The sequence below is a fragment of the Myxocyprinus asiaticus genome, chromosome 19, assembly GCF_019703515.2.
Source record: "Myxocyprinus asiaticus isolate MX2 ecotype Aquarium Trade chromosome 19, UBuf_Myxa_2, whole genome shotgun sequence".
In the NCBI taxonomy this organism is placed as follows: Eukaryota; Metazoa; Chordata; class Actinopteri; order Cypriniformes; family Catostomidae; genus Myxocyprinus; species Myxocyprinus asiaticus.
The window spans coordinates 25,795,751-25,821,650 of NC_059362.1; the positions used below are offsets into that span (position 1 = coordinate 25,795,751).

Sequence of the window (25,900 nt, forward strand, 5' to 3'; positions counted from 1 at the left end):
GGTTTTTTTTTTTTTACAATAGATAAATTACAGATGGTTTTTTGATCTATCATTGTCCAGTTGCTCTAAGAACAACTGGCTTTGAAACAGAAAGGACAGAATTATATGTACAGCATTTCAAGGTTGTCTTATCAGTTTGCTGATAATGCTTATAAAACCAAGATCAGTCTTTGCTGAATTTCATTCTGCTTGACAGTGTACCGAAGATGAAGTCAGAATTTCTGCTAGTGGCGGCGTTGTCTCTCTGTGTGAGCAGCAAACCACTGTCCAGAAGTAGAATATATAACAAATTGCTGCTTATATCTTTTGATGGTTTCAGGTGGGACTATGACCAAGATTCGCACACACCAAATTTGGACAAGCTTGTTGAAGAAGGAGTGAAGGCAAAGTACATCAATCCCCCAGCAATCACCATGACATCTCCATCACATTTCACAACTATTACTGGTAAGTAAATCGACTTCTGACTCGAAATTTGTCAATAGATTGTATATTATTATTACATTTTGAAACACTGAGTATAAGTTTCTGTTCCAGCAATTACCCATAGATATAAGGCTCAACACTTCTGATTTATTTTTTTGTGTAACTAACTGATTTAGTGTAGTAAACAGACTTACCTCTTACTATTACACAGGCTGCATACATGGTAAACAGTGGTAATCTGCAATTGTTACCAAAGAAAATAAAATCTACCTGTTCTAACCCTTATAAATTAGTTCTGTTAGTGTAAATGTATTTAGGTTGATTCAGTCATTTTAAATAATATTTTTGACTAGGGTAAAACCAGTTAATTTAGATATGAAGCACATTTTTAAGGTTGGCATATACAGTATAGGCCTAATTCATCCAAACAGTAACTAGTGTAATGCATGCTGAATTGTATGCCATTTAAACTCAGTGATTGTCAGATATCTTGCATATTTGATTTGGTTGATCAATTGAGTGAGTATCACTGCATATGTTGCATCACTCAAATCTTAACTCAAAATTGAGTTGTAATTTTGCTGAACTAATTTCATACATTAGCTCAAGCATTATTTATTAACTGTGCATCAAACTCTTGATGTTTTCACAAAAATCTGGTTCATACTTAACTGGGGTGTGTTTTGCTTCATTGTAGCTAACTTTGTGCTAGTCCACATAATCTTTTCTAGACTGGATTATCTTTTGTGTCCTGATGTTCAAAGTCTCAAGCTTTCTGCTCAGAGCTGCTGAGCACACACTTACCAGTAACCTCATAGTTATAGGGTATTACATAGGCAGTATTTCTTGTTCATAAACCAATGGCCGGTTTACAGTTTTTGATTATGCTTATGATATATTATTCTTATCATAAAATGCTTATCATATGCTGAACAGAGCAGAAAGAATATAAATATGGGTCCAATTAATCACTGCTGACATGTGAAGAATATTTTAAGTAGCCTTCAGGGTTGGGGAGTAACGGAATACAAGTAACGGGATGACGTATTTAAAATACAAAATATAAGTAACTGTATTCCACTACAGTTACAATTTAAATCATTGGTAATTAGAATACAGTTACATTCAAAAAGTATTTTGATCACTGAAGAGATTACTTTGCATTTTATTGTCATTTGTTTCATTTAATATTTAGTCCTTTCAGATGGAAAACATTTATCCATATAAATTATGCGATCCAAAGTGCATTTGAACAGCGGTGAAACACTTTCTTATGATGTGTTACATTCATACGAGCAGACAGAGAAGTAAGTTTGAAGTAAGTTTGGAGCAGAAGAAATAGAAATAAACCTTGTGTAAATTGTCAGCTTTATGCTAAGCTAAAAATACTATTTCTTGCCATTTTACATGCACATGATACCAGGCACAATCATATTGTTTATCAAGAAAATTCACATTGGATCATTTTTTTTTTTTTTTTTTTCTCTAGTAAGACCTTTGATATTAGGGCAAAAATCTTACTCCTGATGAGAATTTTTGTATTGTTTTTCTGTAAAAAAAAAATCCTTAAAACCAGATACATTTGATTTATCTTGCTTTAGAAGCAACACTGCATAAGATATTTAGGTTTTTCAGAGAATGTATTTTTAACATGTGTATTTTGTCTTACTGTACTGGAAGAGTTTTTATAGTCAAAACAAGTGAAAAAAATCTACCAGTGCTGAAGAAGTAATCCAAAGTATTTAGAATACGTTACTGACCTTGAGTAATCTAACGGAATACATTACAATTTACATTTTACAGCATGTATTCTGTAATCTGTAGTGGAATACATTTCAAAAGTAACCCTCCCAACCCTGGTAATTTTAGATTACTTGCAATTTTCCACATTATGTTAAATGAAGTTTATACCTACAATACATATTTACTGTCATAGGTACAAAGTTTATAACAGTATGAACGTTTTTACCTTTTAACCAGGACGATGGATAGAGGATCATGGTGTTGTCCATAACCTGATGTTTAATGTTTCAACTGGCTTGAGAATGACCCATAAGGGAACACTGAAAAAATCAGAATGGTGGGATAATGGTGCTTTGCCTCTGTGGATAACAGCCCAGAATCAGGTGAGGAAAAGTCATTGTCATAACTGGCTCCTTTGACAAGCTTTTTGTCCCCACATTTGAATGAAGAAATACAAATTGACCTCACAAAATATGACCGTTTTTCATGGCAAATGATTTTTGCATTCAGTGTTTTATAACTCTTGTGATGATTATAGATATGCAAATATTTCCAGTAAAACTGTCCTTCATTGTTAATAATTATTTAATAAATACCACAGTGGTCTTAACCAATGTGTTCTATGTATTTCATAGGGTCTGAAAACAGCATCTTTTTTCTATCCTGGTGGAGGAGCTAATTACAGTGGGAAAGCTGTGGATCGTTCCCTGGTTGAAGAACACGGACAACCCGATGACAATGAAACAGAGTGGCAGCAGAACATTGACACTGTGATGGGATGGTACACCAAAGAGGAATTTGACTTGGTTACTCTCTACTATGGAGAACCAGACAACGTGGGCCATGCTGCAGGCCCTGAAACCCCAGAGAGAAGAAAGATAATTGAACAGATCGACCGCATTATTGGCTACCTTAGAGAGGCGATTCGCAAGAATGGTTTGACTGATAATCTGAATGTTATCATTACTTCAGACCATGGCATGACCACTGTTAAAAAGGCCCATGAGGTTAATGAGATAAAACTTTCAAATTACATGAATTTTTTGAATCTATCCCGATTTGATTTGCTCGACTATGGTGGGTTTGGGATGATAACACCCAAGGAGGGCAAAGAACAGGACGTTTATGATGCCCTGAAGAATGCACATCCAAATCTCACTGTCTATAAGAAAGAGGAGATTCCAAAACACTTTCACATTGCCAAAAATGACAGAATTCAACCTATTGTCCTTTTGGCAGACCTGGGTTTCAATCTGAACTCGGTAAGTTTCTTTAGACACAGATTTAAAATGATGCTTCAACAGTATTGCAGACAGTATTGCCTCACTTGGTCCATGTTATTCAACCAACTAAAGTTAATTATTATATTTTTCACATTCAAATCAACTGCATGCCAATTCAAATTGTAAATAATATTTAAAAACAGTTTGCTCAAACATTCTGTCATCATTTACTCACCCTCATGTTGTTCCAAACCAATATGACTTTCTTTCTTCTGTGGAACATAAAAGGAGACGTTTGGCAGGATGTTAGGGACTGAAAGCCTTAGTCACCATTCACTTTCATTGCATTTCTTTTTACATACAATGAAGGTGAATGGTTTGCAATGACATGAGGGTGAGTAAATGATGACAGAACTTTAATTTTTTGGATGAACTAACCCTTTAATTACATTCTATCCTAACCATTTTTGTTTGTTGTTTGATCAGAGGATCATTTTGTATATCAACAAAGGGGATCATGGATTTAGCAATGAGGAAATGGACATGAAAATGATCTTTCGAGCATTTGGCCCAGATTTCAAGAAGCAGTTCTTGGCTGAGCCTTTTGACAGTGTCAGCATCTATCCGTTGATGTGCAAGCTGTTGGGAGTAGTTCCAGAACCAAACAATGGAAGTCTCAGTGACACCAAAGGGATGCTAGTGGACAACTTTGATGTTGGTAAGAATTTGAGGAAGAATCTAATTTGAATCTTAAATCTCAACGCCAGCTAAATTTAATATTGCTCAGAGGCAAAGGGGTTTCTTCCATATTTTACATGAGGAAAGGTATTTAGTTGTGCAACACAAAATTATAAAATTATTATTTATTTTAGTATAATAATTTAATTATATAAATGAGTAACTATGAAACACAAATCACTGTGTTTAAAGGTGCACTCAGTTATGTTTTGTTTATGTTGTCTTGGATCTACACTGACACCTAGGGGCATGGATGTGGCATCATTCAAACAATAGAGTGCAACAGTCATTAATTTTAATTAATTTTCTTTATTTATCACACATTATACATTTGCACATATACAGTGAAATTCTTCTTTTTCACATATCCCAGCTAGGCTGGGGTCAGAGTGCAGGGTCAGCCATGATACGGCACCCCTGGAGCAGATAGGGTCAAGGGCCTTGCTCAAGGGCATCTTGGCGGTGCTGGGGCTTGAACCCCCGACCTTCTGATCAGTAACCCAGAGCCTTAACCGCTGAGCTACCACTGCCCCAAAGTCAGGTTCCAGGAGTAAAAATCCTGTTAATTTTTTCCAGACAAACTGATTTTTAACAATAACTTATAAACCTTTAAAGACAGACCTACTGTGAGCTAGGAGGTTGTTAATCCATGGTATCCACGTTTAATAGCGGAATTCCTGATAAACAACTACACTTTCCATGGTACAGCAGTTAAAGATCCACCAATCAGAGAACTGCTGCCAAGGAAGCCCACGAAAAAAGCCCGGAAGAGACCGCCCACCTCATGACACACTTTGAGTGATGTCTTCCGTCACCCTCAAAATACTTATTTATACTGTATTGTTATACTTACAATTAGCAACCTAAAATCAATAGTAAAATCAATAGGGGGTGGAGTCTTCATCTAATGTGATTGCGCATGATTTTATTCACATTTTAAAATTACTTTCATTTCTTTTGCAGCAAAACTTTTTTAATGAGGGAAAAATTACTGAGTACACATTTAAGAAAGTGGCATCTTCTTTCACGCTTACAAATGATTAAAAAATATTTATGTACAGTATATTTTTATACTGTAGATATGTTATTTAATATATTATTTTAAATATAAATTTAAATAATATTTAACAAAATATGTATTATTTATGTAGATTTTGGAATCAGCCTACCTAACTTGAGTGGTCGCTTAACAAGTCTAAATTACATTAATACTTCTTATTTGCAGGTGGGAACAGTGGAAGGATCACAGTGTCTTTTACCCTTCTGATACTAACGACTGTTATCTTAACCCTCATTTGAAGAAATTTGTCAAGACTTCTGGTTTATCGTGTTTTGTGGCAATCAGCAAATCTTAATTGGAATCAGTTCTGAATGTGCACTATGTAGAACTACTATACTAAATGAACATTAATGATAAAGAATATAGTTTAAGTCATAGTTTTGTAAGTTTGAAAGTCTTCCATTGTTCAATGTCAATGAGTGAACCATTTCATTTCATATTTATTATATTCTTGGAAATAATACAAGTTTAGATTTAGAAGTTTATTTTTATTGGGCATACATTTTATGTAATGCCTGTAAAAAAAAAAAAAAAAAAAAGCAAACCAAAACTCTGAAAAAAATAATAAATTGATGAATATGTGGAAAAAAATTGGTTTGTTGTGATTTACTAAACTTTTATTTACACAGATTTATAAAAATCCCTAAATCCCAATCCCCATATTCCACTCTACTTTAAGTACATTCAATGCATAAATACACATTCTTTTAAGTTTAGAGTACTGAAAACCTAGCACACGCATTATGGCAGTGTTGTACACAGTAGAATATAAACAGAGGTCAATATATATATTTTTCTGCACTATATACATTACATGCACAAGAAAAATTAAATTGAAATTATCCATAGATAGATGAAAGAATTTTTGGTTTGTGTTCTTGATTACAATTTCATTATATTTTACATAAATGTATGTAATAATAAAAATAAAATAATAATAATAATAAAAAAAAAAAACACGAGATCTTACTGGGCATACAAAAAGGCATACAAAATCAATTCTTGAACTTTTGATCAAAATCACAATGGAAGGATGAATATGAAACAATCCGTACATTTCTAGAAAAGCTCAACACAACAATCAGCTCAACAAACATTTTTACGTTTGTTGGTAAAAGTAAAGGTAAATCTTGGAGACAAGTAAGAAATATCAAATTGATGTTTTAGTATGCTGTTCCTTTAAAGCTCCCTTTAAAAAAAGTATTTTAAATATTTTTTCAGTTTTAAACACATTTCAAATAGACTGAATAACAGCACCTTTGCCTATTATCATTTAATAAGTGTGGCTTTCTTGATGCTAAATTGGCATGCATCTACACTATTTGAAAATACCATTGGAAAGTTCTCATAACATTTTGGTTAAAAAAAAAAAATGCTAAGGCATTTCATACATTTTTATCTTTCCAAACATACCAATTGCTCTTTAGTGTAGCAGGAATGCATAAGTTTCAAAGGAGTCAAAGGAGATTTGGTGCCAAAAAAGAAAGACTGCTTTCTCAATGCCAGTCCTCATCATGCTCATCCTCTGGCTCTATTGAGTTTTCCTCAGTTCCACTACTCTCTTCTTGTTGTTCTTCTCTCTGTGCCTCCTTCCTCCTTGCTGCCTCTAGTACCTCCTGCCTTGCCTTAGCCGCTGCCAGTTCCTCTTCTTCTTTTAGGCGCAGTGCTGCAGCCTTCTTCTCCTGCTCAGCATGGCTCTTCATGTGGGCACTGCGGCTCTTCACTTTATAGAACACCCTATATGCAAACATTAGGGCCACAAAATCTGGATTAAATGAAGACCCTGCTTTATTTATATATATATATATATATATATATATATAAGGTGCATACAGTAAAATTTGTGTATCCCTCACTCACCTACTGCACTTTTTGCAAGGGAAAACACCCTCTGGCTCTCCCTGAATTTTGTTGCCAGTTGAGGTCCTGTTTTTCTTCCCGGCATTGTCAGAGCGAGGTTTCTGAGGTGCAGGGGAAGGAGCTTTGAAGGAGGGTTGAGCCACTGGCCTCAGGCCAAAAGCCTCTTCCACTGCGCCATTCTTCTGCTCCTCATGAGCCAAGTCTGGCCTCTTCTGGACAGAGAAATAAAAACAACGATTTGAACAGAATTAGTGCTTCATCTGATTATGATGTAGTAACAACTCACTTATTATTACTATTCCACTTGGTAAGGACCCAGGGAAACATGATGGTGGGCTTCTCCCACCTTAAAAAGATTACAAAATAGTACTGACTTTTGAAGATTGTATTCATTTCATTTATGCACTAAGATAAGTCTTTTTATACTCTCAATACTAACATTCTGGTTGTCCTGAAGTGTCTTGGTCACATCTTTGACAGTAGCATCTTTATTGGATTGTGTTCCCACTTCCGGTCTACTATCAATTCCTTTCTCCACATGTTTTTGTGTCACATTGATCTGTATTAGAGAAAATAAAAATGAACAAAAAAATTGACTGCATTTCTGACTTGTCTAAAAGACAGGCATTCACAAATACATTTGTAAATTAGTGACCTCAGTAGGGCCATAACGACCATAGACACTGAAGAGAACACATCCCACCCATTAGTCCTTGCAGACCATTCAGGGTTTTTAAATGGTTGATTCTTAAAATATTCCATTTGGTCCCCCCAATCCTGAAAATGTAATTAAATCCAACCATGACAGTGGTTCCATGTGTTTGAAATGAGTTTTCTTCATTTAAAATTACTATGCTATCTCAACTCAAACGCTTTGTGTAGAAAGAACCTAGCTGAATCGGGTTAAACCCAACAAAACAAGATGTGTCAATGTAACTCAAATAAATCTCTTTTATTTCTTTATGTACTAACTTGTGAAAGCCAATGTTAGCATGCTAAATACGTGCTGGTGGGAAGCAATACAGAGTGTAATTTAGTTACTATGCTATAGTTAGCACAGCAATTGCTCACTGATGCCAGCAATCAATTTCATGTGCTACATCTATCTGTCCTCAAAACTAGCTCAAGCTCCACTCTTCACAGTAATGGTAACCCCCAAATCTCCACATAACAAAACATTAAACACTAATAAGTATCCCCCTTTACAAAAACACATAAAATAACACTTAATTTTAACATATACTATCCCTATCAATTCCCATGCAAAGCACGCTGGGAACTTGAAATCCCTGCCCAGTTTCAGTTAACCAAACAAAAAATATTAATTTTGTCCAAATACAAATGGATTAAAGTAAACTTTTGTTAATTGAAACAACTCAGTTAAATTAAGTTAACTTGTTTACATGTATTGTTTGAGTAATATAAACAAGGGAGGATTCAGTAAACCTAACAATAGTGATTTTTTTTTTTTTTGAGTACAGAATAACACCTTTGAAATAAAAAGTATATAAACAGTTAGCAATAATAACCTGTACCACAGGAATGCTCTCCTCTGAGTCTAAAGGTCCATATGTAAGAGTGCCATTATGACCAACCTTCACTTGTTTCTTATAGGTGTAGTAAAACTCCACACATTGCGCCACTGTTTTACTCCTCACCTGCAAAAACAGACAGATAAATGGGCACAAAATGTCACTTACTTTAAGCAAAAATCATTTAGGTTAAACATTTCTTTGACGATTCTTCAAACATTTTTTCAAATTTTGTGTTTCACGGCAAAAATTAACAACATGACGTGAGGGTGAGTAAATAATGACAGAAATGTCATATTTAGGTGAAATATTCCTTTAAGAAAGTAAACAAAACAATATAAAAAGACTGCATACCAGTTTTTGTACCAAGAAGAAATCTTTCCTGTAAGCAGAAATTCCTTTGTTGAAGTATCGTTTTTCATCCACGGTCCAATAATCTGACCCTGGTGATATTTAAGAGACATGAATCCCTTTCTATCCATCACGAAACATTACAGATCATATGTACCATTGCAATTATTAAATGAAGCACCCATTATCATTACAAAAAAAAATTATCAATACATTACCATTTAATTTACTATAGTTGATCTACAATTTATTTCTATCCTTTCTACTAAAATGCAATTCTACCTGCATAGTGGTAGTTGGCCAGATGGTGGTTCCTGGAGAAAATAGGATTCTTCATAAACATAATTTCTAGAGCCCCCTAAAAAGACACAAGTATATTTGTTGTTTTCCCAGAAAAGATATGCATCAAATACATTAAAATACATAATGACCCTGTTTACACCAGGGTCACATCTAAACACGTGGATCACCCTAAATGCAGGTGTAAATGATAGGAGTCAAATCAATCACACGTTTAACCAGTGATCATGAAACCAAATAATGTAATGACCTTTATACGTTGACCATCATGTAACACAATACCGTAACATGACTGAACAGTGCTTACCATGACATCACCTCTGCACTCATGCAGGCAGTGCATTGCAAGCTCTGTATTGGTTCCTCCTCCACATAGGACACTGGAGCAGGCTAGATTCATCAGGTCATCAACTGTGAAATGATGATTATTTGGTGAGCATGTCTGTGTTAAATGTTGTGAACCTATTTTAAATCCATGCAGTCTAAAACAATTTACCTCTTGTATTCTGGATGGGTGTAGAATCAGTCTCTGACATAGGGAACCAGACTAAAGTGGCTTTATGTTGGTCTTTTAGGGCCAATGACTGATCCTGTAGATCTGGAATCTCTGCCTGGTACTGAAAACCAATGTTGATGCGACTAAAAGGTACAAGGGAGGGAGAATATTTTGGATAGGAAAATTAGAATAGTGAACTTCTAAGTAATTGTTATGTATAACTATTTAAAAAAATGTCACTGCTTACGGTTCAAGGCTGACAGGTGCTGCCTCTCCAATCAGTGGGAGTGTGGGAGGAGTGATATCAGAACTGACTGAAGTACAGCAGTGAAGTCAGCAAATGACAGAGAAAGAGAGATGCAAAAACAGTTTAAACATAATAATCATAAAAATACAGTTATTTAATATTAAAGTGGTCATGACATGAAGAACTACATTTTTCCATAATCTTTTGACATATACAGTAAGTAGGGCTGGGTATTGATACAGATTTCCCGATTCAATTAGATTCCGATTCACAAGCTCACGATTTGATTCCGATTCGTTTGCTTGCATATAAAAGAATTTCTCTCTCAGCTTATGCTTTTTTTTTTCTCCCCAATTTTGGAATGCCCATTTCCAAATGCACTCTAAGTCCGCGTGGTGGCGTAGTGACTCGCCTCAATCCAGGTGGCGGAGGACGAATCTCAGTTGCCTCCGCGTCTTATCACGTGGCTTGTTGAGTGCGTTACCGCGGAGACATAGTGCACATGGAGGCTTCACACTATTCTCCACGTCATCCACGCACAACTCACCACGTGCCCCACCGAGAGCGAGAACCACACATTATAGCGACCACGAGGAGGTTACCCCAAATGACTCTACCCTCCCTAGCAACCGGGCCAATTTGGTTGCTTAAGAGACCTGGCTGGAGTCACTCAGCATGCCCTGGATTTGAACTCGCGACTCCAGGGGTGGTAGTCAGCGTCAATAATCGCTAAGCTACCCAGGCCCCCAGCTTATGCTCTTCATTATAAAGGAACCTTCTAGGCAACCCTTCTAGGTATAATTCGTAAATATTTATTTTACAAATTAATCAAACTGGTCACATTTTTGCTTTAACAATTGTTCTAATTCAGTCTATTGCATCAATTAATGTCTTGAAATTGCATATATTATGTTGCATGTATCTTTGTGTTACATTTTCATTGATTACTTGCATAATTTTTACTATTTACAAATATTCACATTGATAAGTAGGACATAAGTAGGTGCTTAATCGGTACTGTCTCATTAAGAATAACAGCATCGGCCAGTAAGCGCATGTAACAAGAGAAGACGTGCGTAATTTCTTTAACACATCCATGTGTGATCCAAATGTTTTTTTGTTTTTTTTAAATCAACAACTGACTGTAAAAAACAGAAAGAGTATTAAAAGAGAGATTATTCAATGACAGATGGATCCGTGGATCTCGTCTTTGGACGCACAGAATGAGTTAAACCAAACTTCTACTCTCAACACACAGTGAAAGGACCTCTGTGCTAATAACTTCTCTACTATACTACACAATCACGGGTGAGTGAAATCTGAACACTTACTAGCCAGTGGCGAATCATAGACATTTTTAGTTGCATAGTGTGAGATTTGGTTGCACATGCAAGTGATCTACTTGCATTATAGAGGGTTGCCACATAGAGTGAAAGATCGAACTTGTGATTTAAGAATCGATATAGAGATTGTTCGAATGAAGATTGCGATGCATCGGAAAATCTATATTTGTACTCAGCCCTACATATAAGAGTTCATTGTATTATAAATTGAAAATTAAAGTTTCAGAACTCAAAACTTCCTCCCCAATGCAAAAAAAAGAATTTATTAAAACAAAGCTACAAAAACACCTCGTTTTCTACTTCTGCGACTTTGTGACGCCGACCGGGGCTCATTAATTAATTACCGCATCCACAGCAAGACATCAATGCCTACTTTTACATCATCACATCCTTAGCCCACCCACTGACGCTTATTCCGAAAGATGAAGAGGAGAGAGCAGGACAGATAGGCCTACTATTCCTGCACACCAAAGGGGACTTACACAAAACACCTCCTTATACCCATCTGAATATTTGTTTTTATTATTTTTCAAATAATTAACTCTTTTTTTTTGGACTTACACTGACATCTGGATGCAGCATCACACAAAAGCAATGGTTTTTCAGTTACCGATACAATTGTAGAAATGTGCTTTTCATAAGCCATGATTAATTTATTCCATTAGAAAAGTGTAAGTTTTTTATAAGATTTGTAATAAGAGTGGAGTCTTCATCTCATGTGAGTGCCCATGAGTTTAAACACATCTGTGCTATTCATTTCTTTATGTGTATTACTCAAGGACAAAATTACTTATTAAACCTTTAAGTTCCATAAATAAAGAAAGAAAGAAAGAACAAGTGTTGGTAGCACTTTACAATAAGGTTCTATTTGTTAACATTGATAAATGCATTAGGTATCATGACTAACAATGAACAATATATTTTACAGGATTTTACTTGCTTAATGTTAATTTATAAAGATACAATTGTTTATTGTTAATTCATGTTATTTCATAGTGCATTAACTAATGTAAACATATACAACTTTTGATTTAAAAAATGTATTACTATATGATGAAATTAACATTAACCAAGATTAATAAGTGCTGAAAAAGTATTGTTCATTGTTAATCATGTTAACGAATGTAGTTACCTAATGTTAACATATACAACCTTATTGTAAATTGTTATCAAAGTGTCTTTAAAAAAAAAAAAAGATTTAAATAAGAAACTAACTTGAACGCAGCAAGCTTCGTGTGGCAGTCCGCGGTGTCAGTGGGGGTGGCGGGACCTGGCTGCCTGCTGCCATAGAAGAGAGGACAGCAGAAAAGTAGAGCCCAGAGCCTTCACGCACAGGTGAAAGAATGGGCGGAGGAGTGTATGGGGGGATAATGCTTGTATTCTCCGGCAGGCGCACTGGGGATCGCAAGTTGCTTTGGTAGGAGGTGATGCTGGAGTAGACAGAAGGGGCGATGAAAGTGCATGGTTTGGGTGGTGGTATGACCAGGGGTTCAGGCCGTGGGCGACGCCTGGATTTATCAGGGGACGTTTCCTCTTGCCTCTTACCCTGATTTCAATAAAAATGGCAGAAAGGGACATAAACAGTAGTTAAATCACCAAAATTATCAACAACTATTTTTAAAGGCCTTAAAGGTTTTCATAAAATAATTTTAGAAAATCAAATGAAAAGCTTTATGAACATTTATGAACTTCTGTACCTGGCTGAAGCTCTCAGATGTAGAGTTCTTTAAAGAGTGCCGGCGTGCTACAATAACAGAGGGTTTGTGTTCAGGCTGGTTTTGTTGTTGAGGAATTTCTGAGGGATGCCGGACACCTTGTGTGGCTTCCAGCTGGACTTGACATCTCTGAACTGGCACTGAGACTGGGATGACTAGGGGGACCATTCCACGTGGCCTACCAGAGATATTCTCCTCATGCTATTTATAGAAGATTAAACAGAAATAAGAATGGGTATAAAATGGAATGAAAAATTGAAGGAAAACAATTAACAAATTGCTAATGCTACCAAAACACTCCCACAGTGTTCCCACACTTTTCACCAATTAACTTCCATGACTTTACCAGATTACTTATGATTACTGTATAAGGATTTATAAAATATATATTTTATAGAGACTGCACTAAAAAAAGCATTTTTAGCTAATAACATATTTTAGATCTGATCATGGGTGTCACTTTGTTTTAAAAAGTGGTGGGGACAGTTTGGAGAGGCAGTGGGGAAAGTTTCACAAACAGTGTTGGGTGTAATCCAATTACAAAGTAATTAGTTACTGTAATATAATTACTTTTTAGTCAAAAAAGTAGTGTAATGCATTACATTTTAAATTCTTGTAATCAGATTACAGTTACTGACTTTCAATTAATTTAATTACTTTTAAATACATTATGCTTATTTCTAACATATTTATGTAGAATACATGAATTATGGCCTATAACGAGTCATTGTGAAGGAGAAATGTGAAGTGCTGTGTGACTTGTGGGTAACGATCAACAACGAAGAAATATAGGCATTATTTTTAATTTGTTGTGTAGAAAAGTGTTTTAAAAAGTAACTTATATGTAAAGTAATTAGTAATGTGATTACTTTTGAATGAAGTAATTAGTAAAGTAATCTGAATTACAATTTTAGAGAAATTATTAGTAATATGTAGCGGTAGGTGTGTAACGATTCACTCATCTCACGATTCGGTTCAGTTCACGATACTGAACTAACAGTTCAGTTCATTTCACAATTCTTTAAACTAACCCTGAATCAAGAAAAGTTACGATTGAAAGTTTTTTTTTTCATTATTATTATTTTATAGACATATGCAATACAGTTGGCATCCTTAAAAATGTAGCTTAAAGTACTGTTCTTAAAAATCCTAAATGATCGATCAGAGATGTACCGGGACTAAAAATCTGCCCAGAACATGGTAATGGTGACACCAAATGGAAATATTAGCCAATAATTCTGCTAGAAAATACAGAATTATGTTAGATACCTGTACATATGCTGCTTACACACTGTTACATTTAAAATATTTTAAATTCAAATGTGATTTTTCTAAAAATAGTATTGTCTTTGATTATATAATTATTCTTTTCAAAAATACATACAAAAAAGGCACGTCTAACTACCGCACCTGGTTTCAGTTTTTGCAGTTTCAGCCGAACTCATTGTATAAAACCTGTGACTGCAATAGTATGCAATCATATTTTAGAACTCCTTGTCAGCAATGAAGCAACTTCTATTTGTATGCAAATGGCCGTCATGTGTATTGGACAGAAAAGACACTAAAATAAAAATAAAAATAATTAAAAAAAAAGTCCCATCTTCACGATGTACATCGTCACATTTTTTAACCGAGATGTATCGTGCCACTATAAACCATTACACCCCTATGTAGTGGATTACTATTTTTAAGTAGCTTACCCAACACTGGTCACGAAGTGGCAAACTAATTAATATTAATTCGGTTAGGTGGAGGGTTCTAATCCACCCTTATTTAATTTTTTATTTTAATAAACAAATACTGCATCTGTATGTCAGTGAATGTATATCATAAGTGGGGACTGCATCTGTTTGCATTTTACTTTGGGATTTAACTGAAAAGGAGCTCGAGTTAGCAACAGCCGAGCAAGTAAAGCATGTGTCTGTGTACATGAGAGCACATTACTGCCTGATGTCACTCAACGCTACTGATAACAGCCTCAACGAGCACTCATTATAAAATGAATAGTTCCAGTCCTCAATGCTGATTGGTCAACAGACGTGCTTTATTCATAATAAAGCACGGCTCTGACCTCTTCACGGAACTTCTATTTGTATCACTCTGCAGTAAACATAGATGACAGTTATTCTTGTGTAAAAGCAATGTTCTGTTTACTGTTTACTGCCAGGGACTATATTTTCTGTGTAACATTTTAGTGAACATTTGTGTCCTCAATATTTTTATTATGTGTTATTAAGTGGTGGGAACAAAATTAGCAAAGGCAAAAAGTGACCCATAAATGACGCCTATGGATCTGTCCACAATTACAAATATTTATATTCACAATATAAATTTCCATGACCTTTTAAGACTATCAATTTGCACGACTTTTCCAGGCTTAAAATTCCATGACCTTGGGTACCCTGCTCCCACAATGTATCCTGAATGAAAAAACTTATTTAAAACATATTATATCTGCACTGCAAATAAATACCTGTTAAATGCCTTAAATGTAAATATTATTTATGTGAATACTGCCTATCTTCTATGCTTTGTCATTATCAACGCATTACAACCCCATCTACAGGTATACTACGAGTGACACAACTCGAAAGAACTAGAATCAGCCACTGCAAGTTTGCACAGCAAGTGACAGTGTAGACAGCTTGGTTGAATATAATGGTAGAGTTCTAGTTTTTACATTGCTTGCAGCGTCGATGGGATGTTGATGTCTTACAAACATAATTATGTGCTTGAACCTACAGCGTTAGAGTGGTAAATAAGCCACAGTGAGCTTAAGGGATTAAACTAGATGGCTTACTTAGTCCTTAAAACACCTTTACATTCTTTTCTTTCATAACCGTCCCATATAAACAGACATCTCTGTCCTGTCACATTGGGATATTTTAAAGAATTAATTAATTCCATACAGTTCTTGTTGTGTGAGAGTTGGATCTGATACATGTTAGCAAACAGGGCTTGGTGAATGAGCCCCTCCCTAGTTCAACTGAATGAATTTTAAGAAAGTTTGGAATGTGTAGGTGTGTGGACATGCAGCTGTACATGCACTTAAACTGCTGTTCACTGTCAGCTCACAGAGTCATGCTTACCAGGATGCTTTTCATTACTAAATAATTTCACAAACTCTCCTCAACTTTCAGTATATAGCTGGGGTAGCCCTATACAGCAATCACTAACAAAACAGTGAGCTATATGCTAATGTTTACTTTATAAAGTGTTCCTGCATTTTTTGACCAATAAATTTCCACACCTCTCCAGCTGTCATGATTATTAATGATTCAGTTATAAATCATTCGGACTGATGTGTGAACCAGTTAGACCAATTCAATGAAAAGAACTAATGGGGGACTGGGTAGCTCAGTGAGTAAAGACGCTGACTACCACCCCTGGAGTCACGAGTTTGAATCCAGGTGTGCTGAGTGACTCCAGCCAGGTCTCCTAAGCAACCAAATTGGCCCAGTTGCTAGGGAGGGTAGAGTCACATGGGGTAACCTTCTCGTGGTCACTATAATGACGTTTGCTCTCGGTGGGGCACGTGGCGAGTTGTGCGTGGATGCCTCAGAGAATAGCGTGAAGCCTCCACACGCGCTGTCTCTGTGGTAACGCGCTCAACAAGCCACGTGATAAGATGCGCAGATTGACGGTCTCAGACATGGAGGCAACTGAGATTCATCCTCCGCCACCCGGATTGAGTCGAGTCACTACGCCACCACGAGGGCCTAGAGCACATTGGGAATTGGGCATTCCAAATTGGGGAGAAAAAAAAATGAAGAACTAACTTCCAGGGGTGTGAAGTAATTGAGTAAAAATACTCAAGTATTATCTTTAAAGTACAAATCCTCACTCAAGTGCAATTTATACGGAATACTTGTACTTTTACTTAATTACATTTCCAAAGAAAATTTTATTTAAACTTGAAAAGCACTAGTTACATTTTTGCAGATAATTTTCTTTCGTCTTATGGACTGAAGCCGCCCTTTTACTGCATCCGACAAACCACAGATAACAGACCAGAGGTCAGTCATTTCAAATGGAGTGTCACTCAGAGGCTGTGTGGAGTTCCAACCATCTGCAGAGGCAGAATTTCAGATCTGATTTGAGACTTGGATATGTGTAAATATTTGTGCGAATAGAAAATATGTGACCGCCCGACTGAATGTGATGTATTCATTCAAAACTATGAGCACGAAGTGAGAAACACTGACGGTTTTTGTCCTAAACTTTATTCTACGCCTGCTACTTCTACTGATTGGACAGTTATGAAGTCAAAAATTAGCGTTCACATTGCAAATATACATATAAAAACAAAAGGCTTTTGTAATTAAATGTGTACATGTCATTTATTTCTACACTTGCCTTCATATTTAAATCATATCTATGAATTTCTACTCCCTATTTGCTGAATTAGTATTATTGTTGTTGTTATTAGCCAATTTCTAATTATAATAATAACTAAAAAACCATCAATGATAATGATGATAAAACAAATAATGGAATATGAGTAAATATTAATTATGAATTTTATTGAAATCATCCATCTGCTCTGGTAGCAAACCTCAGAAAAAAAATTAACAAAACTAACAACATTACTAACTTTCTTCAAAGCTTTTTTTTTTTTTTAAATCTTTCTCTATGTCTCAAGGGGCTGGTTGCTCTGACATCGCAATTCATGAGTGCCTTCTCCAATGCAACGAACACTGCATGAATGTGGCAACATTTTTGCAAAATAAAATGATATGATTCATTACAGTCTCAGGGCAGTTCCGAAGTGAAATGTCCACTGTGTGGCGCTAAAAGCGAGTGAAATGTTCTCCCGAACAGATGAGGTTTTTAAGGTTAATGCTCTATCGAGATTTAAATCAACAAAACCTACCTCCCTACCCTAAACCTTAAACCTAACCGATAGTGTCATAAAATCAAATGTGAGATCAAAAACACAATTTCTGAAGCAACCATGTTATTTTGTGGTGCTTCTATGATACTTTCGGCTTACGTGTCAACTCACATGCTCTTCAGGACTCGTACCCTGGTCCTTTACATCACAAATGCAACACTCTATCAGTTGAGCTACTGCGCAATTTGATCACACTTAAAGAAGCTTGCAAATGTGGTTGGTCATTTATTGCAAATGATAAAATGAGTCATGCGCTATAGTAAAAGTGTTTACATGTCATAAGATAGCATTGTGTGAGGAACAGAGTGAAAAGTAAGTGTTTATGAACTGATAATCTGCTGTTTTCTCATGATTTGTGTGAAAGGGGATAAAAGTCATCGTTGTTTTAGTGCCTCTAGTGTTCATTCCACCAGGAAATTGCCGTGTTACGTAAAACAGGCCACATAAAAATAATTTTGCAAAAATGTGGTTATTGTAACATTATTCTATGACCAGGTTGCGAATGCCAATGGGGAGAAATATGACAGTCGTCAGAGAGTAAAAAGGCGACTTAAACCAATCGAATTTAACAACATCCTCTCTCACAAAATCTCCTCTCTTAATTTCATTCTAGCTTGGAAAAAAGTTACTTTTTACTTTTTTAATACTTAAGTACAATTTAATGTGAATACTTTTTTACTTTCACTCAAGTATGTTTTTTGGTTAGATACTTGGACTTCTAATTGAGTAAAAGTTTCATTCAGTATCCATACTTTCACATAAGTATAATTTCTGAGAACCTTTTACACCCCTGCCAACTTCCAAGAACAATCCTCTCACAAATCATACAAAATGTAACTCTACACAAAAGAAATATCTAACCGATGCAATATTGCATAACTACGTAAAAAATATTTACTCACTTAATATCCATGACCTTTTTAATGTGATTAAATTCCCTGACTTTTGAAGTTTTCCAAGACCATGTTGGCAAGACAGTAACTGCTTGTTATTAGAGCCAGGAGTGGAAAGTTTTGATTTGTGAATGATTCGATTCAAAAGCTGCTGTAAACAACAAAAACAACTTAAGAGACCATCCAAACAGCTGAAAATCCTTTGCTAATTCATGTATTTTAGAACATTATTCCTGCCCAATATGTCTGGAATATAGCATATTTCCATGCTAATATATGTTCCATTTGATATTAAAACATATTTCTACCACTGTTGTAAAAAGCATATCCTTATCCTTGTGTGCTCACCTTTGCTGGCAAAAATTCCATCTCTGAAGCCTTTTGAGCAAGAGTCTCAAGGTTAATCTCTTTTGAAGCCCTCCGTCGTCTCTGAGTGCTTTGGATGACCCCCACTAAGGGTACACAAACTCCTCCGTTTTGGGTAGAAACCTTGTCCTTAGAGGCCTGGTTGCCCTGAGAAGAGACACCATCTTTGGAGAGGCGACGAGAGCGGCGAGGGAGGACCTGAGGTTTGGTTTGGGTCTCCTGCTGTTCTGAAGATGTCTTTGCAGAACCAGGGTCCTGGTAATTTGATCCCTGAGGGACTGGTTCCTGTGGCTGAGTTTGAGGGAAAGTGAGCTGCATCTGATGGGATAATGGGCTTGATTCAGTTTCCACCTGAACACCATCAAGATGCTGTGAACCTGTCTCTTGTTTGACTCGCTGCTTTTCTTGCGACGGCAAAGACTCTGGTTGAAGACCTTGTGTGTGCTGCTGTAGTTGCTGCTGCATCTGTTGTAGCTGTGCGTGCATTTTCTGCTGCTGGTGGTATTGCTGTTGCATTTGCTGCAGCCGTTGTTGCTGCTGCTGCTGCTGCTGCATTTGATGCTGTTGTTGTTGCTGCAACTGACGCATTTGCTGTAACTGTTGCATCTGGTGCTGGCGATGCAGCTGCTGCTGTTGTAACTGCAAGAGTTGCTGTTGTGATTTTGGCTGCTCACTATAATTCATATTTAAAGATGCATTGTTGCCTTGGAAAACCTGATGGAAGCCAGGTGCCTGGGGTTGCTTAGTAGGTCCAAATGCCACCTGAAAGGGTTGCAGAGTGGAATCTGGCATATTGGGATGCATGCCTTGAGGCTGATAATGCAGGTCTGCAGGCCTGTGACCCTGCTGGAGGGCCTGACATTGAGCATGGTGCATGGCTGCCATCGCATGATGATCCCAGTCTGCTCCGGGACCTTGAGAAATATCTGGGAATGCCTGCGAGGAACCTGGTGAAAGCTTCTCTATCTTTACAGCATCCATCTCATGACTCGCCTTGTTAAAGGCCCTTGGGTCCTCCACACCACTAAGAGAAGGGCCAAAGTTCTGTGTCCACTTGGTCACGTTTGGGAGGCCCTGAAACCAGGTTGAGGTCTGCATTGGATCCTGATGCATCCACTTCACTGACCCTGATTGCTGAAAATGTCCATGGACCTGATATCCTTTTTCAGATTTGAAAACACCAGAGCCCTGGACTTCAGGGATAGAATTCACCACTACTCCAGGACTGCTGTGAGTTTGCTCCAAGGAAGGAGCTCCTACACTGTAGAACAGCTCCCCTGAATGTTGCATTGTTTGATCAATGGCTTCAACATTCTGCTTACTTACACTGTTTATGGTTCCACTCTGATGTGGAGAGAGACTCATGGCAATTCCATGAAACTACAAAACAAGCAAAAACCAGCGTAAATCTGTCCACTTCAGTTTCAAGTAAGCCTGATCAGCTCGCACGTGGCTTGATGTAAAAAGATGGTTTACAGAGCAGAGCAAATGCAGGATTTTATGGAGTCTAGGTTACCCACCTCCCCTCTTGCTTCTTAACTGCAGTATAAAAGTGGTGTAAATATTTAAAAACCCAGTCATTCCTCAGTCACATTCTGAAAAGAAGAGAAAGATGAAAATTTTGGTTTTGATATCTAATTATTATGTGTTTAAAACTATGGTAATCTCAACAAAGACTGACATATACATAAACCATTACAATATTTATTGTGTAAAAATTATTTCTATCAAATTTTCAAAAATTACATTGCATAGCTGTGGCATCATTTTTACCAAACCAAACAATTTTGCCCCGTTAAAGTTTTTTTCAAAGGTTAGTGTACGCCAGGGTCAGAAATTAACCAGGGCTTGGGGCATACTGCAACAAGTAGTGCCAAAAATGACTCCGTATGAATTTCTCAGTTTTTTATTTAAAACACATCTTTTTAATATACTATTCTAAGCTCAGTTATACACATTATCTCATTAACTGAGTTTGAGATTGAAAATGTATGTTAATGAACTGGTAAAATAGACGTATTAGACAAAAATGATGAAACTACATATAATTTTTATATGGTTAGATAACCCACCCCCTTAAAAAAGGTAAAAATGAACCCTGAAATCAACATTTTGGGGCAAATGTAAAAGTAATTTTTTTACACTGGTGTAGGCCTACTTTTTGACCAAGTTGCCAAAAGTGTCAGTGAAGTGCATACTTGAAATTAAATATGAGACAAGTGATGTTTGAAGAAAACAAAGAAAATTCAAGGTAAATATCACCTGTGTCCAGAATGTTTTATTGGGTGTCATTTCCAATCAAGCTGTAATTTTGTCAAATTATGAAAAAAAAAGAAAAAAAGAAAATATTATTTAATTGTGTGTGAGGATACATAAAATGTTAGTTATGAAATTAGCCTTAGAAAAACAAAGGATTTTTATTTCAAAATCGTAAACAAATGTCACTTCCATTATGTGGACATTTGTAAATGACACTGTTGTGGGAAATTTTGACTTTCAGAAAGAAAGGGGGGGAAAAAATGACAAAAAAATGAAATAAATCTCCTGTGATGCATGTAAATACACTGTTGGAAACTGTTAATAAACAAATTAAATAAACTAGTGAGAGTGTTAAAATTGTTTTAACTTTACTTTCTATAAGTCCACAGTGTTAAAAGTGCCAGAAGTTTAATAAACACCCACAAATCAAATCTCTACAGCAGCAGAAAAGCCTAAATGAACTTTAAATAAAGTAAGTTTAGAAACTAATCTTAAGGTGACATATTATCTTCATTACGAAACAGGGCATAAGTGTCAAAACTGCCTCACATATGACAGGACACTAAAGTAAGCGAACTTCTCGGTACTGATCCCATTTATAAACGGCGACACGTTAAGATCTGGGCATAGAGAAGGGATATAGCAGTCTGAAACCAGGAAACTTGACAAACACAAATGCAGAAGGCAACAGCAGACACACGGGAGGGGCATGAAAAGTGCAGTGCGAGACAACAAGAATTACAGGAAATGAAGAGGGAAAGGGAGAGAATGCAGGAGAGAGAGAGAGCAGAACAAGCAGAACTACTTTTCTACCCACTGATGACCCCTCCCAAACCAGAAACTTTAACAATTAATATTCAATTTTCATCTATCAATATTGCACAGCACGGCAAACCACCACATACTTCCCCATTAGAAAACAAAATAACAGTATCTGTTGCTTCAAGTCTTGCATTTCAGTGCACTTTACTCCCTTTACGAGTCTTTGCTTATCGAACTGTCTCTATCGCTAACCGTGTATGAAAGCAGTTCGAGACTGTAGAGTACTTACTCTGTTGCTGTGTGGCATTGACGTCTTCCTTCCTTACTTTTCAAGTGCGGATGACAGCAGTCAGCTCCTTGAAAAAGTTCCAACCCTGAGCAAAGTCAACTGCGTGCATGCCCATGTACACACTACGAACGTAAATGCCTATGTAGGTGCGCACATTTGATATATCGAATTATACACGAAAAATGTCATACTGCATCATCGAGAGGCCTTTCTACAATGCAGACTGACAGACTCAACAACTTTTGTATCCAGACTGTATATTACTCCACAATCGTAGTCAACCAAACTGTTTTCCGTTTACATTCTGCGGTCTAAGCGCAAACTGACCAAACCCGTTTGCAAGATCTGGAAGGATCGATGATCCTGTCGAAAAATAATCAATTCATCAACGTTATTATCAACAAAACATCTCGCACCACAGCGCCCAATCAGCGTTTTTCAGACTGAAGGCGAAACCAGGCGCAAAAGCGCAAACTGTGATTGGGCGGAACGCGCACTGCTGAAATGGAATGTGTAATATTTAATTAGTGATACCAACTGATAGAGGGAGCACTTATATTTTCATCTCAGTTTCACTTTTACGGAGATAAATGACAGGATGTGTTGACTGTGCCGTTAATACGTTCGTGTCGAAATGTATGTCGCCATTTAAAAACAAAACAAAAACTAGCAGTAAACACAGAACGTTCCCTTAACGTTAGTGTATGGTTCTCATTTGTTTTTTTTTTCGAGGAACCAACTCCTAACGTTCTAACGTTTTACGTTTTATTTATAACCATAAACTAAATTTTCCAGAATATTGCATGGAGGTTTTGTGACAACCTAATAAGAACGTTATCTAATGGTTATTTTTAGTGTTTCATTATTAATTATTATTCATCAGCATTATAATTAGGCCTATAATTATTTTTCATAATTGGATTATATTTAAAGGTCATATTTTCATTATTTTTCATAAATGTTGCAGAGAGGTGTTTGGTAGACAACAATGACTGACATTAGTCTAGTAGCCTACAGCATTTCACGAAATGTAGAAAAGATTTGCTGCCAAAATTCTATTGATCATATGAACGTTATAAAGTATACTTTTCACAGCTGAAAATTTTAAAACCAGGGTTAAGCGTGGTGTGAAAAGGGTAATTCTGCAGGGAACTTGTTGTCCAGCTCCCTGTTACAAAAGTGTAAGCTGCAACATACCCAAGGCAATGAACAAGAAAGTTCAGGTAGAAAGTTCTGTGTGCCTTGCAACCTTTGTAAAACAAAGCCACACACAGTGCTGGGCGGATTACTTGTGAATTGTTATCAGTTACTGGTTACAATATACATGACAAAAAAAATCCAATCTCAAAGTTTAAATATATGGGGTAATCTAATCCCATTACTTTTGGATTACTTATCTAATTCTGTTTAAACAATATAAACATTACATGAACAGTGTTCAAAAGTGAATCAAACGTGAAAGCTAACAGCTCAAAACTGACACACTTATTTTTAACACTTACTACTTAGTAACAGTCCATCACCTACTCCTTAGCTGAGGTGCATATCTTACTGTTGTAATGTAAAATAAGTACATGCTCAAAATGTTCATCTGTGAGACTATTGCGCTTCGGGGTAAGAATATGATGATATTGATATGAAAATGATCAATAAATTATTACAATTTACTGCCATTGCCTTGTTAATATGTAATCATGTAATCTTTAAAAAAAAGTAACAGTAGTCCGATTACGAGTATTTTAAAATGTAATTTAATTCAATTACATGTACTTTATTTTTGTAATCTGATTACTTAATACAGATTACATGTAATCCGTTACTACCCAGCACAGCCCACACATGTTGGATAAAAAAAAGCTTTACAATCATCTGTACAATTTATAAGACTTGCAAAATAATACAATTTATTTACAAACTCAGAAGCTATTGGTCTATAATCCTGTCTTCATGTTCTATTGGAATTATCCTGCTTCCTTCTTCTAAAGTGGTAATTAGGAGTATGTCGTGTTCAAGTGCTTTGTTGCAGAAAGAACAGGAAACATGGGCTGAGTTTGGAATTGCACTACCATTCTACTCTTACTATTTCTGCCACAGACCGATATGGCATTAGTATGAGTAGTATGGGTAGTGTGCCATTCCGAACTCAGCCATGGACGAAGGCAGGTTCATTCATACATATTTCTTGAGGAACATTTATTTTGACACCATTATACAAATTACTCAGTTAGCTTGCTGATGATAATGGAATTTTGGTCAAATACAAGCTATTTTCACTGTGTAAAAATGTACAACATGCATCAAATGGTTGCTGAGATACATAAATGAATATAAGCAAAGCGGCGAGTGCTAACATTTAGCTGTATTTAGAAACATTTATAAAACTTTCACTACAGAAACCGTACTCTCCTCCACCATGTTGAAAGTTTACATCTCCTCCCATCTCAGAAATCAAAATTATCTCAGAGTTTCCCAGTCGTAATCATTACTCGAGGGGTTGTTCATGTGCAATTTACGAGTTGGAAACCCATATTTATTATAATTTGGATAGCACGCGAAGGCAGCATAAAGCTGTAGTGTATGACACTACCACCACCAAATGGAATTGTGGAATATGAGGTGCAGCATTTCGGTAAGGGAACATAGTGAGCAACGATGCTCCATGGTTTTTACAGTGCATTGTGGGATTTTTAGGGAGCGAACGTTCCAGAGCACTGTAATAATTTTGCAACTGAGACAGCCCTGAAAATCGCCGATTCCCTGATCGGTGCTCTGGTTACTGAACTAGGGAGCTGACTGAGACACACCCAAAACAATAGTAAATAATGGAGAATTTAGCAACTAACAAAACTTCAGTGAAGACAGCACTTTGCGAGTTGAATGCTTTACCATCACCCCATGCTGTGTGAATATGTTCGTTATTTGAGATACAAGTGTTGAACTGAGGATGGCTAATGCACTAAATCTAGAGGCAACACATTGCATGCGTTTGAAACGTCATTCCCTCAGCCGTTAAACGGCTTCTGTGCAGTAAAAAATGTTAATTGTTCCATTTGGGACAATACAACTCTTTTAAAATGTATACATTACATGGCTGAGTGCATAGTGTATAAGTGCATAGTGTACAGTGCAGAATTTGGGACACCTGTTTGAAAACAATACCTGTTTCTGAATACACCCTTCATATGCAATTGGTCAAATTAACAGATAGTCCTGCCTCAAACTCATGCCATTGGTTGAGCCAATGTTGTTGTGTTGGACTGGATGGGTCACTCAAAACTAACAGTGGAAATGTTAAAAAGGGCCACAGATCCAAAGTTTTTACACTTTTTTGGGAAATCAGCCTATGAATGGTTTCTGCGTATTAAAATCAACAAATTACACACATTAGCTCATATTAGTTTGT

At 36.4% G+C, this 25,900-nt stretch overlaps 2 protein-coding genes across 6 annotated transcripts; one reads left to right on the plus strand and one right to left on the minus strand.

Moving 5' to 3' along the window:
• Positions 1-206: 206 nt before the first annotated feature.
• Positions 207-5,525, plus strand: LOC127456717 (ectonucleotide pyrophosphatase/phosphodiesterase family member 7-like). The gene is made up of 5 exons (XM_051725239.1): positions 207-447; positions 2,407-2,552; positions 2,805-3,431; positions 3,879-4,110; positions 5,356-5,525. Exons 1-5 carry the CDS (start codon positions 207-209, stop codon positions 5,427-5,429), a joined length of 1,320 nt encoding a protein of 439 aa, XP_051581199.1. The 3' UTR covers positions 5,430-5,525.
• A 128-nt stretch (positions 5,526-5,653) lies between these two features.
• Positions 5,654-22,989, minus strand: LOC127456713 (mitotic deacetylase-associated SANT domain protein-like). 5 transcript variants are annotated; one of them, XM_051725226.1, is made up of 14 exons: positions 22,498-22,987; positions 20,708-20,782; positions 19,170-20,567; positions 13,017-13,235; positions 12,535-12,865; positions 9,977-10,043; positions 9,730-9,872; positions 9,541-9,644; positions 9,216-9,291; positions 8,937-9,025; positions 8,580-8,708; positions 7,490-7,609; positions 7,051-7,262; positions 5,654-6,927 (listed from the first exon to the last, which is right to left on the minus strand). In XM_051725226.1, exons 3-14 carry the CDS (start codon positions 20,550-20,552, stop codon positions 6,687-6,689), a joined length of 3,114 nt encoding a protein of 1,037 aa, XP_051581186.1. In that variant the 5' UTR covers positions 20,553-20,567; positions 20,708-20,782; positions 22,498-22,987; the 3' UTR covers positions 5,654-6,686. The 5 variants fall into 5 exon arrangements, with proteins under 5 accessions (XP_051581186.1, XP_051581189.1, XP_051581187.1 ...); XM_051725229.1 differs by having other exon boundaries at positions 7,051-7,259; positions 8,646-8,708; positions 19,170-20,782; positions 22,498-22,989; XM_051725227.1 differs by having other exon boundaries at positions 7,051-7,259; positions 19,170-20,782; positions 22,498-22,989.
• Positions 22,990-25,900: the final 2,911 nt, after the last annotated feature.

Coding starts and splice junctions, on each gene's coding strand:
- LOC127456717 (XM_051725239.1), top strand. CDS start 207: ATGAAGTCAGAATTTCTGCTAGTGGCGGCGTTGTCTCTCTGTGTGAGC. Junction 3,432..3,878: donor TGGGTTTCAATCTGAACTCG/GTAAGTTTCTTT, acceptor TTGTTTGATCAG/AGGATCATTTTGTATATCAA. Junction 4,111..5,355: donor AGTGGACAACTTTGATGTTG/GTAAGAATTTGA, acceptor TCTTATTTGCAG/GTGGGAACAGTGGAAGGATC.
- LOC127456713 (XM_051725226.1), bottom strand. CDS start 20,552: ATGAGTCTCTCTCCACATCAGAGTGGAACCATAAACAGTGTAAGTAAG. Junction 12,866..13,016: donor CATCTGAGAGCTTCAGCCAG/GTACAGAAGTTC, acceptor TATTGAAATCAG/GGTAAGAGGCAAGAGGAAAC. Junction 9,026..9,215: donor GGCCAACTACCACTATGCAG/GTAGAATTGCAT, acceptor AAATATCACCAG/GGTCAGATTATTGGACCGTG.